Source organism: Phyllobates terribilis, unplaced genomic scaffold (assembly GCF_046119375.1).
Source record: "Phyllobates terribilis strain yellow unplaced genomic scaffold, ASM4611937v1 Scaffold_9__5_contigs__length_417890890, whole genome shotgun sequence".
NCBI classification, from domain to species: domain Eukaryota; kingdom Metazoa; phylum Chordata; class Amphibia; order Anura; family Dendrobatidae; genus Phyllobates; species Phyllobates terribilis.
In genome coordinates this window covers 140,883,220-140,902,902 of record NW_027362769.1, presented here as the reverse complement: position 1 = coordinate 140,902,902, position 19,683 = coordinate 140,883,220, and the positions used below count along the sequence as shown (strand labels likewise).

Below are 19,683 nucleotides of genomic sequence, written 5' to 3'. Positions count from 1 at the left end.
TGGCAGTCTTAAGTACTAACAATGTCCGACTACGCCACCCGTGGATTGCGGTCAGTGGGGACCGCCGCTGCGCTGCCGACCGCTGAGGCTGATGTTGTTTGCGCAGCTGAGTATGGGATGACTCCCCACGGGAGAAGTATTGCCTCAGGGCAGCTAATGTGGATGGTGGTGGTGATGGTGTGAGTGTCCCAGTACTGATGGTGCTGGTGCGGCGAGGAACCACAGAGACATGCAGTTGCAGTTTTCAATGCTTTACTCACAGTTCTTTATCAGGTCACTTGTGCGCAGTTAGGACCGCCCGAGTCATGCTGCGTCCACCAGGTGAGGGACTCGGTCAACTCCCAGGCAATTCCGGAGTGTGGTTCAGAGCTCCCTTCTCTTTCCTTTCTCTGGCCGTCCCCACCAGTGACCCACCTTTGTCCAGCTTCCTCGGGCCTTCTGTTGGCGAAACCTCTCTCCGGTTTCCCTGACCCTATACGGTATGCCTTTCTGGTGGATGTAGTGAGGGGTCGCACCAAGATGTGGTAACAACCTCCGGTCTTTGGCTGAGGAATCTGTTGCCTCCACCAATTTGGGTTCCGGTACCCTGTTCTGCCAACCCTTCACCCTGTATCTCCTCTGGGCATGTGGGGTTCCTTCTGTCCTCGTGTCTCTGGGCCTTTCTCTGTGTTCCTTGCTTCCTTTCTCCTCTGTTCCAGTTCCTTTCCTACTTTCCTTTCTGTTCCTTCTTCTCTCTCTCTCTCTCAGGCTCCAGCCTCCTGACAAGGCCTGCCTGCAGAGCAGAGCCCATGCAGGGGCTCTGCTTCCTGTCTTCTCCTCAGACTGTCTCCACTGAACTGAACTGGACTGAACTCTGTTCTAAGATGGTGCCCACCTTTTATACCTCCTTCTGACACCCGAGCCCAGGTGACTAGCAACCAATGGGCTCCTGCCTATACCCAGAGACCCACCCCTATCTGCTCCTACACCACTGGGTTTTCCTTTCCCCGCCCCACTCCAACCAGGGACAGAAGCTGTCGTGCCTGCACTTCTGTGGGAGCACCGTTGAGCTGTCCCTCGGAAATGGGGTGTGTGTGGTGCATGCAGCTAAACGAGTCCTGGTCCACACTCCATCCTTACCCGGGAGTGGAATATCACACCTCTGGTCTGAGGTGCAATACCCCTGTAGCAGCCGAGCCCTCGGGGTGCTACACTGGGGCCTCCGTGACTCCTAGCCCTGGTACGGTAATCAGCGTTGGTCGACCTGGGACTTGTAGTCCTCCAGGTATCCGGTGGTCCCTACTGGGTATAATGGGACCCTTTAGGCGTGGACCCGGGGTCCGGTGTATAGTTCGGGGTGAGCCTGGTACGCTCCTCTGCCCCCTTGTTACTTCTCCTCTCCTCTCGCCACCGGCCACACTCAGGGCCCTCACTAGGCTTCAACTCGTGCTGTAGGCCTTGGCTCGCCTAAGCACAGCAGCCAGCGTGCTGCCTCTTCACTGGTCTAAGTGCCAGCACACTCTCTCCAGCTTAACTCACTGAGAGACTGATTAACTGCCTAGCTCCACCCTCCATATATATATCCCTAACGAGCTCCCTCTGCTGGTATGAGGTGGTAGGGTGGAGGTGTGTGAATGTGTGAGGGCCTCTTGTGGAGAAGCCCATCCATGCACCCTTCTGGGTTCTGTGGCACCTGTGCGTAGCAGGGCGCCACATTCCCCCTTAGTACAATTCTGTACTCCTGGACTGAAGCATTTTGTAACAGGTTACAACAATAATAACAATAATTATAATAACAACAACAAGTATGATAACATTAATAAAGGTGCGGCAAGTTCCGTAACCTGGTGTCCATTTCACCGTTGAAAGAACATGAAGGACCCGCCTGAAAACCCTCAACGTAGGCCCTGGGCGTGGCTACAGGGCATAGGTGATCCAAGTGCTGGACCACGTCTTCAGCCACGCCAAACGGGTTTTCGTTCTGTGGTCACTTAAGGGGCACTCCAGGGAGTGCAACTATGTATAGGAACAGTTTTTGGGCTGCTCACAGTCCTCAGCCTCAGAGTCCTTATAAACCCTTACGGGTAACCAATGGCACACATAAATTTCAGTTTATACAATAAACATTAGGCAGTATCCAACTGGGAAACTATTTACACTGCAGGTATTTCTAACTTATTTACTCTCTATACCTGACAGGGGCCTGGCCTTTCGTACTGCGTGTTGACCTGCGTAGTACGGGAGTGTGGGTGGTATCTGTGTCTGCACTGTCTTCCACTCTGTCAGTTCTACGGGTTGGTAGATTGTAAAACTGCCTTAACCTCTCTATGGGACTGGCAAGCATACCATTTGCTGGGCCTTCTGGCTCTTCTCCAGCCGGGGATCCTTCTTCCAGGGATTCTTCCTGAGCAGGCTCTTCTGGGGCACTTACAGGTCTTACTTGCAGTGGAGGGTCTTCTGGCTGTTGGTAGAAGTGTATCACAGGTATTATTACAGCTCCATCCAGTTGAGGCCAATCTGCCGGGAAATCTCCTAAGACAGTATGGAGTACATCTTCTTTGGGTTCTTCAGGCACTATAAGAGGTACTTCTTCCAGTGGCTTCAATAGACCTGGGCACAACTTCAAGTGGTCTCTTGAAACTGTTACAGCTGTCTTACCTCCATCTTTACTGATTAGACAGGTTTTTCTATTGTCGAACCTGGAATCCAACACAGTGTAAGGCTCTGTTTCCCACTGGTCGTCAAGCTTGTGGTTTTTTCTTTTTCGCTTCAGCACAACTTCTCCAGGTGTTAAGGGTTCTGCTGGTGCACTCTTGTTGTACTGTGCTTCCTGCTTATCTCTCACCCTATTTAGACTGTCTTCGACACAGGCCTGTATTCTCTTGTACTGCTCCTGTCGAGTCGTATCCCAGTCTTCAGTGGACATATCTGCTTTAGGCTCTACCACTCCAAGCTCCAGGTCCATGGGCAACTTTCCGGGTCTTGCTCTCATGAGGTACGCTGGAGTACAATTGGTGGAACTCACAGGTATGTGATTGTACAGATCTACCAGGTAAGGCAGTTTGTCTGGCCACTGATTCCTTTCTTCTAGAGGTAAGGTCTTCAGCAGGTCTATGATGATATTGTTCATCTTTTCACATAGACCATTGGTTTGAGGGTGGTACGGCGTAGTCCGAATCTTGTTACACCCGTACAGAAGGCAAAACTCTTTGAACAGCTCGGCTTCAAAGGCAGGGCCTTGATCCGTCAGCACCTTATCCGGGTATCCATGGGGCCTGCAGAAGTATGCTTGAAACGTCCTTGCTACAGTTTCTGCCGTCAGATCCTTGACGGCGGCTACCACCAGGAACCGGGAGTAGTGATCCACCATGATCAGGGCATAGGAGTAGCCTGACCTGCTGGGTGACAGCTTGACGTGATCCAGAGCGACGATCTCCAGGGGCTGGGTTGTCTTGATGGACTGCAAGGGTGCTTTCTGGCTGCTGTAGTCTTTTCTTCTGAGGCCACAGGGTCCACAATCCCGGCACCACCTCTCTATGGAACTCCGCATTCCAACCCAATAAAACCGACTCTTCAGGAGGGTTTCCAGCTTCTTCCAGCCAAAGTGCCCTGCTTGATCGTGGTAGGCCTCCAACATCATCTGGATGTCTGTCCTGGGCACTACGATCTGCCATACCATCTCATAGGTCCTAGGGTTGACATAACTTCGGCACAGCTTCTCTCTATAAATGAACAGCCGGCTTCTCTCATTCCACAGTAGCTTTGCTTGTGGAGGAGCTTCCTTCTCCAGGGAGGAACCTTCCTGGGTTATCAGTTCTTTGATACGGCTGACAACCGAGTCGCTGTCCTGGGTCTCCTTCCAACTGTGATGAGGTAAAGGGTTTAGTGTCTTACCACGATACCTCCCGGAGGTGCGCTGCTCGTGGACCATCCCATTTCAGTGGAAGGCAGGTAGCTCAATCTCCTCCAGGTCATCCACTTCTTCTTCAGTGTCCGACTGGTGAGGCATTCTTTATAGGGCATCGGCGTTCTTGTGGCCTGCCCGGTACTTGATTGTGAACTGATAGTTTGACAGTCGGGCCATCCAATGCTGTTCCATGGCTCCCAACTTGGCTGTCTCTAGATGTGTCAAGGGATTGTCAGTATAGGCCGTGAACTTAGTGGAGGATAGGTAGTGCTTGAATCGTTCAGTGATGGCCCAGACCAAGGCCAGGAACTCCAACTTGAAGGAGCTATAGTTTCCTGGATTCCTCTCGGTAGGATGAAGCTTCCTGCTGGCATAGGCAATCACCTTCTCTTTGCCATACTGCTTCTGACTCAACACAGCTCCTAGTCCCTCGTTGCTGGCATCAGTGTACAGCAGGAAAGGTTGGCTGCAGTCAGGGTAGGCCAGGATTTCTTCGCCAGTCAGGATCTCCTTCATCACTGCAAAGGACTCAGCCTGTTCTTTACCCCACTGGAGGAAGGGGGGTTTGCCTCTGTTGGACTGTCCTTCCGCAAAGGCGCTGCTTTCTTGGTGCAGTCCTTTACAAATCTCCGGTAATACCCGACCAGTCCCAGGAACTGACGTACCTCCTTGAGATTCTTCGGTTCTGGCCATTTCTGGATGGCAGTGGCCTTCTCCAGGTCTGGTGCTACTCCTTCTGGACGGACTATGTGCCCCAGGTATTGAACCTTCTGTTTGAGCAGGTGGCACTTGGAAGGCTTCAATTTCATCCCATACTGGGACAACGACTCAAATACCTCCGCCAGGTGCTTCAAATGGTCCTCATACGTCTTGGAGTACACTATCAAGTCATCCAGGTATAGCAGCACGGTCTCGAAGTTACGGTGTCCCAAACAGCACTCCATCAATCTCTGGAACGTTCCAGGGGTGTTGCAGAGTCCGAACGGCATACTGTTGAACTCGCAGAGTCCCATCGGGGTAGTGAAGGCTGTCTTCTCTCGGTCCTCCTCAGCAACTGCTACTTGCCAGTACCCACTAGTGAGGTCAAGGGTAGAGAAGTAATTTGCAGACCTTAGTGCTGCCAGGGATTCCTCTATGCGGGGCAAAGGGTATGCATCTTTATGTGTTATGCGATTTACCTGTCTGTAATCTACACACATCCTCATGCTTCCATCCTTTTTCCTGACCAGGACCAGGGGAGCTGCCCAGGGACTACAGCTATCTCTTATTACCCCTGCTGTCTTCATGTCATGCAACATTTCCTTCGCTTTCTGGTAGTGTGCTGGTGGTATGGGGCTGTAACGTTCTTTGATGGGTGGATGGTCACCTGTGGGTATATGGTGTTGTACCCCTTTAATCCTCCCAAAATCAAGTGGGTGTTTGGTGAACACCTGTTCGTATTCCTGCACCACCCTGTGTACACCTTGTTTTTGATGGACAGGAGTGGCGTCAGTCCCAACATGGAGCTGTTGACACCAATCCCCCACCTGGGTTTCTGAGTCATTACCCTCCACTGTGTCTGATGAGGTTAAGGACTCTACTGTGTGTATGGCGTCATCATTCACAGTATACAATCTGGCAGCAGTGGCATACCTTGGCAATTTGACCTCCTCCTCCCCACAATTTAGGAGACGTATGGGTACCCTCCCATTGCGTACATCCACTACCCCTCTAGCAGTTAAGAGTGTAGGTCTGTGCTCTGAGCTAATGGGCTCCACTACCGCCTGGTAGTTCTGTCCCTTGAGACCTATTGCAACCCTACACCAAATCAGCATCTCACTCATTGGGGGAATCACAATGGGTATTGGGTCTGTCACCCTTACATTACCAATTTCATCACCTGATAGCTTTACATGTTGCTGGTACAGGAGGGCTCGAATCTCTCTCTTGAGCACCTTCCTCTGCCCTGGTTTGGCAGTGTCAGCAATCTGTTGGAGCAAAAACAACACTTCTCCCAAACAGTTACCAACAATATTTGTACCAAGTATCATATACAAGTCTGTATCACCAGGGTTAGATTCCACTACAATCAGTCCTTGGTCCTTTAGTTCCGCTCTCCCCACCTTCACTGTCACGTCCTTAACCCCTACTAGGTTAAGAGGAAGGCCGTTAGAGGCATACACAGAGAGGTTCGGGGCTTTCGGCTGGAGTTCATCCACGGACCAGTACCTTTTGTAGAGGACATCAGGTATGATGGTTACCTGTGAGCCGGTGTCCAGTAATGCAGGTGTGGCTATACCGTCCAGCACGATGGACAGGAAAGGCCTTCCTCCTACGAACCGGTGGTACCAGCTTGATGGGCCTGGTTGATTTACTACTGGGTGTCGGCCCTCGGCCCCAGGGTTTGCTCGTTTAAAGGACAGTTCCACGCTGTGTGGCCTGCCTTGTGGCAGCGGTAGCAGATGAAGTCTCCTGGAGGGCGACGTTGGTCGTTGGTCCTCCTCCGGGGTGGCGTTGTCCTCCTCCGGGGTGGCGTTGTCTTCCTTCTTCTCCTCATCCAGGGGACATCCTCAGGGCTATCGGCGAAGAGGATCCTTCCTTCCGGCTTGGACTCCGTCTGTAGCTGCAGGGTGCTCAGGACAGTGGCCAGGGTTTCACTTAGCTGGCGCACTTCAGAGCGCAGGCTGTCCAGCTCGCTAGGGGGCACTGTTTGCGTCTTTGTTTCAGCCGTTAATGAAGGAGCAGTGGGTGCTGTGGCCACTGGGGTGGCCCCACCCTGGTAACGCTGCATAGTAGTCCCTGATGTTTCCAGGGGCTGTAGACCCTTAATAGCCATGTCCTTGAGGGTGTCAAAGGTGGCGTCTGGATGATCTAAAGTCCACCACCGTACAGTTCTACTCTCCTCCTGGGACCTCAACCTCCGGATGAATTGCTCCGTCAGCATTTTATTCTCATCTTGTATGCTGGCTGGACTAACCTGTTTCAGGGCCCGCAGGGCTTCCTGCAAGCTCCAGGTATAGTCCCAGATACTGTCCTCAGGTTTCTGGACACAATGGTAGAACCTCATCCGGAGATCTATCTCAGTGCGGTTTTCAAACACAGTTTGCAGTCTCTTAAAAATAATGGATACTGATTCCTGGTCTGCGGCTGGCCAGGTTTCAACTTCCCGCTCTGCGGCACCAGTCAATTGTCCCAGCACAACAGCAGCTCTCTGTTTACCAGTCATTGAATACATATCCAGTACACCGCATATTTTCCTTTTGAATCCAGACAGGGTGTCTGGTTTGCCATCATACTGGGGAAGCCATTTCACTCCAGGGATATACGGCAGGGCCATATGTATCAACGGAGTCGCGACCCCTGCTGGAGGGGCGGTCGCTCTGGCCTGTGCAGCGCCGGGCACAAGTTGGGCATCGGGAGCGTTAACCGGTGCGCCGGCGGCTTGCTGGTCGTCGGCCATGGTTGCACCCCCCTAGTAAACCGTAGCCTACCTTCTTCACTTTTTCTATCAGGTAGGCCGCAGCTCCGCAGGCGACGGTCTTCTTCCAGGACTTTGCGTCGCTCGCGTCTGACGTCAGAGCGTCCACTGGACTCCTTCCAGGACCTAACGCTTCCTTGTTCGACGTCAAGGGTGGGGCGTGTCTTGGGCTTCGCGCGCTTCCAGCGGTTACGCCTCTCCGATTCCCGCGGTTACGCCCCTCTTCTTCCCGCACGGCGATAGGAAAATGGCGGATAATGGCGGGAAACCTCGGGAATGGTGGGAAATCTTCACCACAGTAAGTGTTACAGTCTTTTAAGGCGCACAGTACCCGGTGGCAACGGGCACGGAATCCTGTTCGTTGCAATGGGCACGAAATCCTGTTTGTGACGCCAGAAGATGACGCGCCCCCAGAGCCGTGGGGTACTCGGCAGCCGGGCCTATGGATGCTGGTAGGGGGATATCACAGTGGCTGGCCCGGTCCGTGGCCCAGGGTGGTCAACAAAAAGGGGAATTATTTATAGGGGATTTGTAAAGTTCGTGACGCCGCCTCTGGAATGCGGCTAAAGGGAGCCGCCGCTGCGGAGCAGTCCTCTGAAGCTGATGTTACGGCAGCAGGGATGGTGTGGCTCTCCACAGGAAGAGCTAGCTCCAGGGCAGTGTAGGGAAATGGATGGTGGTACAGGTGAGAGACGGCCAGGACGGTTCAGGGAGAAATGACAGACACTCACACGGGGGTTCGCTTCGGTACCTTTACTGGTGTAGTTGCAGGTATGGTCCAGGGTACTCGGTACGAAGGGTGCACTTCTGGACTCTCCCCAGTGAGCGGGTATAGGGCCTCCTGATCCGTTGCTTCCACTTGCTAAACCTCTGACCTGCCTGGAGCTAGGCCTGGCTTAATTACTGTCTCTCTCTCTTGCACCTGCTGACCTGGTGGTAGGGCCTTCTCTTGGAGATCACTCTTCCTGGACGCTGGGGCCTCCGTGACTCCTAGCCCTGGTACGGTAGTCAGCGTTGGTCGACCTGGGACTTGTAGTCCTCCAGGTATCCGGTGGTCCCTACTGGGTATAAAGGGACCCTGTAGGCGCGGACCCGGGGTCCGGTGTATAGTTCGGGGTGAGCCTGGTACGCTCCTCTGCCCCCTTGTTACTTCTCCTCTCCTCATCGGCCACACTCAGGGCCCTCACTAGGCTTCAACTCGTGCTGTAGGCCTTGGCTCGCCTAAGCACAGCAGCCAGCGTGCTGCCTCTTCACTGGTCTAAGTGCCAGCACACTCTCTCCAGCTTAACTCACTGAGAGACTGACTAACTGCCTAGCTCCACCCTCCATATATATATATATATCCCTAATGGGCTCCCTCTGCTGGTATGAGGTGGTAGGGTGGAGGTATGTGAATGTGTGAGGGCCTCTTGTGGAGAAGTCCATCCATGCACCCTTCTGGGTTCTGTGGCACCTGTGCGTAGCAGGGCGCCACACTCACAGGTCTGTGGAGGAGACTATCTCACCCAGAGGTCAGCTGTGTAAGCACAGGGTAAGGGGGTGAATCACAGACACGCTCTCTGCTTACAGCAGGGAGCCTGCGCTGTCAGACTTCAGAGAGAGAATACTTTGTGCACACATGGGGTGGGGAGTTGGGGGGGCCTCTCATGATGACAGGAACTGCAAATATGTTGTGCACACTGGGGGTGGGGAGTTGTGGGGGCCTCTTATGATGACAGGAACTGTGCAAACTCGACCAGCTGATTGCCCACTACCAAGGCGTAATGAAATAACACCAGGGGGAGCCAGAGAGCATAATTCAAAAAATAAAAGCTTGGTGTCTATTGAATAAAGCATCATTTCTAATCACTACAAATTACAAAACTATTTATTTCAACCTTTTTTGCTTGGTTTACTGTATTCTTTGTGGTGGCACAACCCCTTTAAGCAGCTAAATGAGCTGATCTACCACAGTGTTCATTGGGTTGAATATGCCGCAATCTGTTGTAACATAGTAACATAGTTTTTAAGGTTGAAGGAAGACTACGTCCATCTAGTTCAACCCATAGCCTAACATGTTGATCCAGAGGAAGGCAAAAAAAAAACCATGTGGCAAACACCAAGCTCCACATTGGGGAAAAAAATTCCTTGTGTGCAACGTCACAGAATATGTCAGTGATATTAAATAATGGATAAGAAATTAAAAGACAGTTAAATTATCACCATGATTGAAGAGATGAACTAGAAATTCCACATCTGCCAGTGAGTTCACGCTCATTAATTCTCCTCCATCACCGCGACAGGCAGCAGATGCTTCAGACCAGCTGAACGCTTTCTGGAGTTTACTACAGCGCTGGCTGTAAGGGATCCAATCGGGCTCACAGTGTGTTGGGTAATACTTCCAGGTCTCTTATATGTTAGTCATGAAATGCAGAGGGAACAGCAAATCATTTTAGATTAATTTTTGACATTTATAATTCCTAATATCTTTATATACTCTTCTCAATGATTCAAATTGCAACACCAAGAAGTAAAAAAGTTCTGGAAATCACAGGATGGATAGACAAGCTACTGATCTGCAAATGATGACAAAAATGGAAACAAAATATTCAAAACATCTCAATTTATTCAGTATCGAGTTTGAGCAGAAATCCCAGAACTCACAGCCTTGGCTGCTATCACTGAGGATATTAAAGTTTGTCTGAGGAATGTTCTACCAAGCTGAATGAACTTGAGCAAATCATCAAGATCCGCATCTGGCAGCTTCCTTTGTAAGGGCCGATCAATGATGTCCCAGATGTGCTCAATGGTAGTAAAGTCCGGAGACGATGCAAGCCATGGTAGCAGGTTTAGGTCGTGCAGGCTGCTCACAGTAGCACAAGCAGCATGAAGCCTGGCATTGCTGTTTTGAAAAATGGCTTCTGAGAGACTTTGAAGGCTTCTTCATGATGGCGTTGCCCGTACAGTCTCCAGACAAATCTCCGGCTATCACTGCGCTCGAGACATATTTACATGCCTACTGATCTGTGATTTCCATAGTTCTGTGACTTTTACTTCTTGGTTTGCATTTTCAATGTTGAGGAGTGTGTATATAGTGCCAGGTGAAATAATGTTTATTAAAATTCATAATATATAATAATTAATCTCCCTTGAAAACAAAGGATTGGGTATGTTGAAATTCAACATGCCCTATCCCTTTATCCTCTGACATATCGCAAACAAAGTGGATCATTCACCAGATTTTTACGATACCAACTACATACATTATATGCTGGACTCATAAAATGCTCATTTGAACATCAGTGGGGTAAACTTTGTAAAAGGATAATGCAGTCATTTTAACATTGATTTTCAAAGTAAGTACAGCAAGTTCATCAGGTCTAAGAGATCATATTTAATAATGTATGCATGTAGATTGTGAGCCCCAATGGGGACAGTGCCGATAATGTCTGTAAATTGCCTGAATTGTAAAGTACTGTGGAATATGTTGGGGCTATATAAAAAAAAAGATTATTATTATTATTATTATTATTATTATTATTTTGTATTGTGAAATTTGGTGGCCGATCTGCTTTTATATGTTGTTTTTGTCTTTTAATAAAATATCCTGGCACTGAAAAATGGCAGGTTGTCAGCCAACATTTAACACGTATGTAAACTATTTCTCATTCCTCATTCTACATTAATAATTTAAATAAGGAGATCAAAGTACTCAGTAAATCTGCTATTTCAAATTTTTATTTATGTTATCACAAGACATACAAACACCCCATAAAATCATGTCAAAAACCCCTTAGACATAGAAAGCCCCAATAAAATTGAGGCAGTGTGGTCAAAAGATATCACTGTAGGCACAAAAAATAAATACAGTTCAGAAAATAGGGATGTAAGACTCTATCAGTAAAGTTCCAAACCTCTTAGTTTTCGTGGGATATGCCCCATGTCCCTGCCATTAGATTATCACAAAACATGTGTAAATAGAATACATGCCCATATATATAAGCCATAAAAATATCATATGACATGTACAGAAAAATACAAATTCTCACATTTTGAGGGATATATTCTCATATGGGATTATCATATAACATATATAGATAGAGTACAGGTCCTCACAATTTGAGGAAAATATCCTCCTGCACAAGTCATAAGATTATCGTGTAACACATGTAAGTAAAGTATAAATCCTCATGGTTTGAGGGATATCTCCCATATACAAGCCAGTAGAATAATCACAGTGGTTACATCAATTACAGCTTACATATGGAACACATAAGCTAGTACATAAACCCGGGTGCATATCACCAATCATAAGGATCATATCAGAATCCTTATCAGCAATCAAGTGATATCAGCATTATAGTACCCCCAAGGCAGGCATAATACAAACCAATGCCAGAGTGTTGTAAGACCACACTGCCTCGTACCCCAATGCGCGTTTCGCGTGCTGCTTCGTCGGGGGGTACAGAGGCAGTGCCACACCTGATATATTTATATAAAGAGAGGAGTGAAGCACACCTGTTATTCCCTCTGTGTATTGGGGCGCACGCATGCCGTCCAGGGCGCGTCGCCATCACTCGGCCGGCGTCCAGGAAGTCGACACGCGCATGCGCGCATATCGGTTCCTGATAGGACGCCAGTCGAGGGAGGCGAGGCCGCCATGACACGTCACGCGCGCGCACCACACCGGGTCCGTGCACACACCATATTAAGTCTGGGCAAAGTTGCCCTCAAACCCTATCCATACATTAACAACACAATTTGGTAATACATAGTAGATGCATCTTTAAGTCCATCACGATGACGTTATCTTTCCACTTGATGATTCACATTTTAACCCATCCTGCATTATTAAAGAAAATAGAAAAGTAATAATATACATTCCAGACGAGCAGAAAGAAAATAATAAATGCAGAGTTCTACATCAGAATGGTATCTACAATGAAATAATTATAGAATTCTCCTGATATTATTATATAGAATGTACATATCATCACAAATAATTATAAAAATATTGTTGTAAAATTATATTAAAGTAAAAAGTCATCTTGATGGAGTATAAAGTATCAATATACATATCTAAGTAGATAAATAATTATATTTCATAAATGGTCGACATCCCTATAATAACCATATTGTATGTATAAAGATAAATGATCACAATGATCTAAGTGACATATCGAGATAGGGAATATAGATAACCAGGAGTAGCAGCATAGAAGGTACAGTGTAGTGGGACAAGGCATGACCGCAACAGTGCCATCATATTCCATCCCATTATAAAAGATCACACCAGAAATGGCGCAAAGCTCACTGAATCATTTAGGCCCTTCGGTTTAATTGTATCAAGGATAGTGATCCATTTTGCTTCAGTTTTATGTAACAGATTTTTAGCATCTCCGCCCCTTGCTCCCAGTCGGATCTGGTCAATTGCTCGAAAACGTAAAAGGCGCCAATTGCAATTATGCAGTTCGCGAAAGTGCTTAGGGATGTTTTTGAGTTTGGCTATTTGCTCCGGGTCTATAATTTTCGCCGCATTTTTTATGTCTCTCAAATCTTCCAAGACTCTCACACGGAGCTCTCTTGATGTTAACCCAACGTAGATTAACTTACATGGGCAAATCGCCCAGTAGATAACGTCAGTAGAGCGGCAAGTTAGCCACTTAAAGATTTTAAAGTTACGAGTATTTTGGGAGTCGTGGAAGGAGAATGCTCTATCTACCTGGGAACAAGCACTGCATGCGCCACATGGGAAACAACCCCATTTAGGTTTTACATGACCAAAATTGAGGCCCCCAGATGCAGGTGGTATATAGTGACTTCTCACTAATATATCATTTAGATTTTTTGATCTTCTAGGGGTCACTAGGGGTCTTGAGGAGATTATGTTTTTTAGGATGGGGTCAGATAAGAGGACAGGCCAGTATCTTGTGAATATTGCCGACATTTCCCTCCAATGCGTATGGTAGGGTGTAATTAGTCTCACCTGTTCATTTTTTTCTTTTGTTTTCTTCTTCAGAAGTTGATCTCTTGAAGTTACCATTGCTCTAATGTAGCCCTGTTGGATGACATCGGGGTTATAATTACGGACCTTAAATCGTTTTTTTAATTCCCTAGCTTGACCCTCAAAAAGAACATCCGAGGAACATATTCTCCGAGCCCGGAGGAATTGTCCCGTGGAGATTGATTTAATTACCTGAGGGGGATGAGAAGATTTAGCATTTAGTAGCGAATTCACAGCTGTTTTTTTCCGGTGGATGTCAGTTGAAATCTGGCCATCCTTCCCCCTTTTGATATGTAAATCTAAGAAATCTATCTCATCAGGGCTCGAGGAATATGTCAGTCTTATGTTCTGCTTGTTCTGGTTCAATTTGTTAAGGAAACATTCAAGCCGACACTTCTTACCCTGCCACAGCAGGAAAACATCATCAATGAAGCGGACCCAGAGTTGGACCGCTCCATCCTCATGGTCCGGAAAATTGAGGTAATGTTCCCAATATCCCAGGAAGAGGCACGCATATGAGGGCGCACAAGACGCCCCCATAGCCGTGCCCCTCTCCTGTAGATATATACGATCCTTAAACAGGAAAAAATTGTGTGTAAGGACGTATCGTAGTAAGTGAAGTAACAGTTCAATTAAACGTTGCTCAATGTTGGTTGAGTCCAGAAAGAATTTTGCTGCTGTTAGGCCGTCATTGTGATTGATAGATGTATAAAGGGACTCCACGTCCGCAGTTACCATGATGATGTCCTCCTCTAATGTCATATCCTGCAGTCTCACCAACAAATCTGTTGAGCCCCTGATGTATGATGGTAGATTCTGTACTATTGGTTTAAGATAATAGTCCAGGAATCTACAGACAGGCTCACATAGGCTATTTTTACCGGACACTATGGGGCGCCCGGGTGGTTCAAGAGTATCTTTATGAACCTTCGGGAGAAGGTATAGTGTGGGTATAGTAGGGTTTTTAGTGATTAGGCCTTCATATATGGATTTAGGAATAATATTATGGGCCACCGCGGTTTCCAAGATATTGACCAACTCATTACAGAATTTCAATGTAGGGTTTTGCTCAAGTCTCCGATAACATGAAGTATCAGAGAGTTATCGAAGGGCCTCTTTTTCATATTTTACAGTTGGCCAAATAACAACATTACCCCCTTTGTCTGCCCTCTTTATGACCATGTCATTCATGGTTCTTAATTCCTTAAGGGCAATCCTTTGTTTGTAATTAAGGTTATCATGAGATCTTTGGCTAGGGAGCGTTCTAAGGTCTTGTATTACCAATTTTGTAAAAAGCTCAATTGGGGCACATGCAGACAAAGGGGGGAAGGCTGTTGATTTTTTCTTACAAAAGGGTGGAAAATTGGGTATGGAAAAAGACATTGTCTAAAGAGGCATGGGATGCTCTAGATAAAGAACTTATGAAGGATCTGGATAAATGGGAGCAAGAAATTAGACAATTCAAGATGAAAAAATTCCATCGTGATACAACTGATTATAAAAATGGACGTGTCTATAAATGGCATCATGGTCAACCATCTGCCCAAAAACCTCATTTCCAATCTAGACACGATTCAATGTCTTCCAGTGATAGTTCTTCTGCGGTCCATTTTTTGGACATGCGCCAGACTTCAGAGGACGATCCAGATCCAAGAGAACAAGGAGGGCGAATGGAAACTCGCTATACAGCCTCCAGGAATTACAAAAGGAAGCAGGGACCTCAATGGAAGAAACGATAACGCAGGATAAACTTAAGGTAATTAATTTATCTGATAAAGCTTTTAGCATTGAGCAACTGGAAGTACTTGAAAAGGGGCTGACCTTTTCACCAGTGGCTAACTTTGATTGCTTTACGGCCATTAAAGACGTTCAACTTTTTGGACGTAAACTAATGCTTAAGAGACATTTTTCCAAATATCAAGACGAGTTTCGTCGCAATGCAACTGCCGAGGAGAAAGAGGCTATTTCAGTCTTGGACTCCCTACTTAAAGAGCAGGAAGACATACCCAATTTTCCACCCTTTTGTAAGAAAAAATCAACAGCCTTCCCCCCTTTGTCTGCATGTGCCCCAATTGAGCTTTTTACAAAATTGGTAATACAAGACCTTAGAACGCTCCCTAGCCAAAGATCTCATGATAACCTTAATGTAACATACCTGGCGGCGTCCTTGCATGGTGGTCCATCTCCCACTGTGCAAGAGAGCGCACTTGATCTCCTGTCCGGAATGTCTCTCTGGCTTCCCTCCATGCTGTCTGTTTGTGTCTGTCTCTGCTGCTTAAGGGCGGCGCCCGATCACTTCCTGCTTTTTGTACCTGCTGTGGGTCACACCCCTTGTGCGTCCTCAGCCTATTGCTGTCTGACACTTGGTATATAGCTCAGCAGCTCCCTTCTATCCCTGCCTGAGCATAGTGTTTTCCTTCAGTGTGTGCTTGCACTCTGAAGGTGCCAGGTCCCGTTCTTTGTTTCCTTGTCTGCCTTTCCTGGAGGCTGTATTTCCAGGCCTGTCTGAACTTAGTCCTGTATGTCTCCTGCTTTGCGGTATTAGTTCCCGTGTCTGAACTAAGTCCTGTATGTCTCCTGCTTTTCGGTATTAGTTCCCGTGTCTGAACTGAGTCCTGTATGTCTCCTGCTTTTCGGTATTAGTTCCCGTGTCTGAACTGAGTCCTGTATGTCTCCTGCTTTGCGGTATCAGCTCCCGTGTCTGAACTGAGTCCTTTCTGTGTTCTCTTGTCTGTCCTGTCTGAACACGCTCCTAGCCTGTTCCTCCTGCCTTCTAGGGGCCGATTACCTAGACCCGTTCCTGTATCTTGTCTGACCTGTCTGAACACGCTCCTAGCCTGTTCCTCCTGCCTTCTAGGGGCCGATTACCTAGACCCGTTCCTGTATCTTGTCTGACCTGTATGTACTCGCTCCTAGCCTTTTCCTCTCGCCTTCTAGTGGCCGATTTCCTATACCCGCTCCTGTGTCTGGTCTGTCCTGTCTGAACACGCTCCTTGCCTGTTCGTTCCGCCTTTTAGTGGCCGTTTTCCTAGACCCGCTCCTGTGTCTGGTCTGTCCTGTCTGTACACGCTCCTTGCCTGTTCGTCCCGCCTCTCTGGGGGCCGTATTCCCAGACCCGCTCCTGTATCCCTCTGCAGTGTCGGTCTCCTCCGTACACTCAGTTCCAGTCTGAACTCTCTCCTGTCCTTTACCTGTTTTGCCTCTATGTCCGTTCCCTTCCTTTTTCTGCAGAGTCTGAACTCGTACCTAACTCCTGCTTGTTGTCTCTGCAAGTACTGTGTGAGTATCTGGCTCTGTCTTTCCCTTCCTGTCTGTTCCGTGTGAACAGAGCCCTGTCCTCCCTGCTCAGCCTTGTCTGCACTCTAGCTGTGCTTGCCTTTACCCCCCCTGCCTGCATACCCGCCTGCCTGCATACCAGTCGTGCCTGCCTATACCCACCAGTCTGTGTGCCAGCCTACCAGCCTGTTCCTGTATTCCCCTGTGTGGGTCAACAGCCGTGTCCGGGGTCTGTCCTGGAGTAGCACCTGGTCCCTCTGCTCGGTTCCTCCTTGGTGCACTGGCGTCGTATGCCGTCGTGCGACCCTGGTCGGATCGGGTGAATACTTAGTCACGCCCCTCCAGGCATTCACTCTCCGGCACGGTCCAGTGGAATCACTACCAATCCCACGCACACGCCGCTTAGCCCGGGCGTGTGCATAACACTTAATTACAAACAAAGGATTGCCCTTAAGGAATTAAGAACCATGAATGACATGGTCATAAAGAGGGCAGACAAAGGGGGTAATGTTGTTATTTGGCCAACTGTAAAATATGAAAAAGAGGCCCTTCGATAACTCTCTGATACTTCATGTTATCGGAGACTTGAGCAAAACCCTACATTGAAATTCTGTAATGAGTTGGTCAATATCTTGGAAACCGCGGTGGCCCATAATATTATTCCTAAATCCATATATGAAGGCCTAATCACTAAAAACCCTACTATACCCACACTATACCTTCTCCCGAAGGTTCATAAAGATACTCTTGAACCACCCGGGCGCCCCATAGTGTCCGGTAAAAATAGCCTATGTGAGCCTGTCTGTAGATTCCTGGACTATTATCTTAAACCAATAGTACAGAATCTACCATCATACATCAGGGACTCAACAGATTTGTTGGTGAGACTGCAGGATATGACATTAGAGGAGGACATCATCATGGTAACTGCGGACGTGGAGTCCCTTTATACATCTATCAATCACAATGACGGCCTAACAGCAGCAAAATTCTTTCTGGACTCAACCAACATTGAGCAACGTTTAATTGAACTGTTACTTCACTTACTACGATACGTCCTTACACACAATTTTTTCCTGTTTAAGGATCGTATATATCTACAGGAGAGGGGCACGGCTATGGGGGCGTCTTGTGCGCCCTCATATGCGTGCCTCTTCCTGGGATATTGGGAACATTACCTCAATTTTCCGGACCATGAGGATGGAGCGGTCCAACTCTGGGTCCGCTTCATTGATGATGTTTTCCTGCTGTGGCAGGGTAAGAAGTGTTGGCTTGAATGTTTCCTTAACAAATTGAACCAGAACAAGCAGAACATAAGACTGACATATTCCTCGAGCCCTGATGAGATAGATTTCTTAGATTTACATATCAAAAGGGGGAAGGATGGCCAGATTTCAACTGACATCCACCGGAAAAAAACAGCTGTGAATTCGCTACTAAATGCTAAATCTTCTCATCCCCCTCAGGTAATTAAATCAATCTCCACGGGACAATTCCTCCGGGCTCGGAGAATATGTTCCTCGGATGTTCTTTTTGAGGGTCAAGCTAGGGAATTAAAAAAACGATTTAAGGTCCGTAATTATAACCCCGATGTCATCCAACAGGGCTACATTAGAGCAATGGTAACTTCAAGAGATCAACTTCTGAAGAAGAAAACAAAAGAAAAAAATGAACAGGTGAGACTAATTACACCCTACCATACGCATTGGAGGGAAATGTCGGCAATATTCACAAGATACTGGCCTGTCCTCTTATCTGACCCCATCCTAAAAAACATAATCTCCTCAAGACCCCTAGTGACCCCTAGAAGATCAAAAAATCTAAATGATATATTAGTGAGAAGTCACTATATACCACCTGCATCTGGGGGCCTCAATTTTGGTCATGTAAAACCTAAATGGGGTTGTTTCCCATGTGGCGCATGCAGTGCTTGTTCCCAGGTAGATAGAGCATTCTCCTTCCACGACTCCCAAAATACTCGTAACTTTAAAATCTTTAAGTGGCTAACTTGCCGCTCTACTGACGTTATCTACTGGGCGATTTGCCCATGTAAGTTAATCTACGTTGGGTTAACATCAAGAGAGCTCCGTGTGAGAGTCTTGGAAGATTTGAGAGACATAAAAAATGCGGCGAAAATTATAGACCCGGAGCAAATAGCCAAACTCAAAAACATCCCTAAGCACTTTCGCGAACTGCATAATTGCAATTGGCGCCTTTTACGTTTTCGAGCAATTGACCAGATCCGACTGGGAGCAAGGGGCGGAGATGCTAAAAATCTGTTACATAAAACTGAAGCAAAATGGATCACTATCCTTGATACAATTAAACCGAAGGGCCTAAATGATTCAGTGAGCTTTGCGCCATTTCTGGTGTGATCTTTTATAATGGGATGGAATATGATGGCACTGTTGCGGTCATGCCTTGTCCCACTACACTGTACCTTCTATGCTGCTACTCCTGGTTATCTATATTCCCTATCTCGATATGTCACTTAGATCATTGTGATCATTTATCTTTATACATACAATATGGTTATTATAGGGATGTCGACCATTTATGAAATATAATTATTTATCTACTTAGATATGTATATTGATACTTTATACTCCATCAAGATGACTTTTTACTTTAATATAATTTTACAACAATATTTTTATAATTATTTGTGATGATATGTACATTCTATATAATAATATCAGGAGAATTCTATAATTATTTCATTGTAGATACCATTCTGATGTAGAACTCTGCATTTATTATTTTCTTTCTGCTCGTCTGGAATGTATATTATTACTTTTCTATTTTCTTTAATAATGCAGGATGGGTTAAAATGTGAATCATCAAGTGGAAAGATAACGTCATCGTGATGGACTTAAAGATGCATCTACTATGTATTACCAAATTGTGTTGTTAATGTATGGATAGGGTTTGAGGGCAACTTTGCCCAGACTTAATATGGTGTGTGCACGGACCCGGTGTGGTGCGCGCGCGTGACGTGTCATGGCGGCCTCGCCTCCCTCGACTGGCGTCCTATCAGGAACCGATATGCGCGCATGCGCGTGTCGACTTCCTGGACGCCGG

General features: G+C 47.2%; 1 protein-coding gene across 4 annotated transcripts in view; it reads right to left on the bottom strand.

Annotated features, from left to right (window-relative positions):
* Positions 1-19,683, bottom strand: part of PLA2R1 (phospholipase A2 receptor 1) — a 171,970-nt gene that overhangs the window by 132,167 nt on the left and 20,120 nt on the right. For all 4 annotated transcript variants that reach the window (XM_073647079.1, XM_073647076.1, XM_073647078.1 and 1 more), the window contains exon 5: positions 9,546-9,731. In XM_073647079.1, the coding sequence (XP_073503180.1) occupies positions 9,546-9,731 (186 nt within the window). The remainder of the gene's footprint in view (positions 1-9,545; positions 9,732-19,683) is intronic.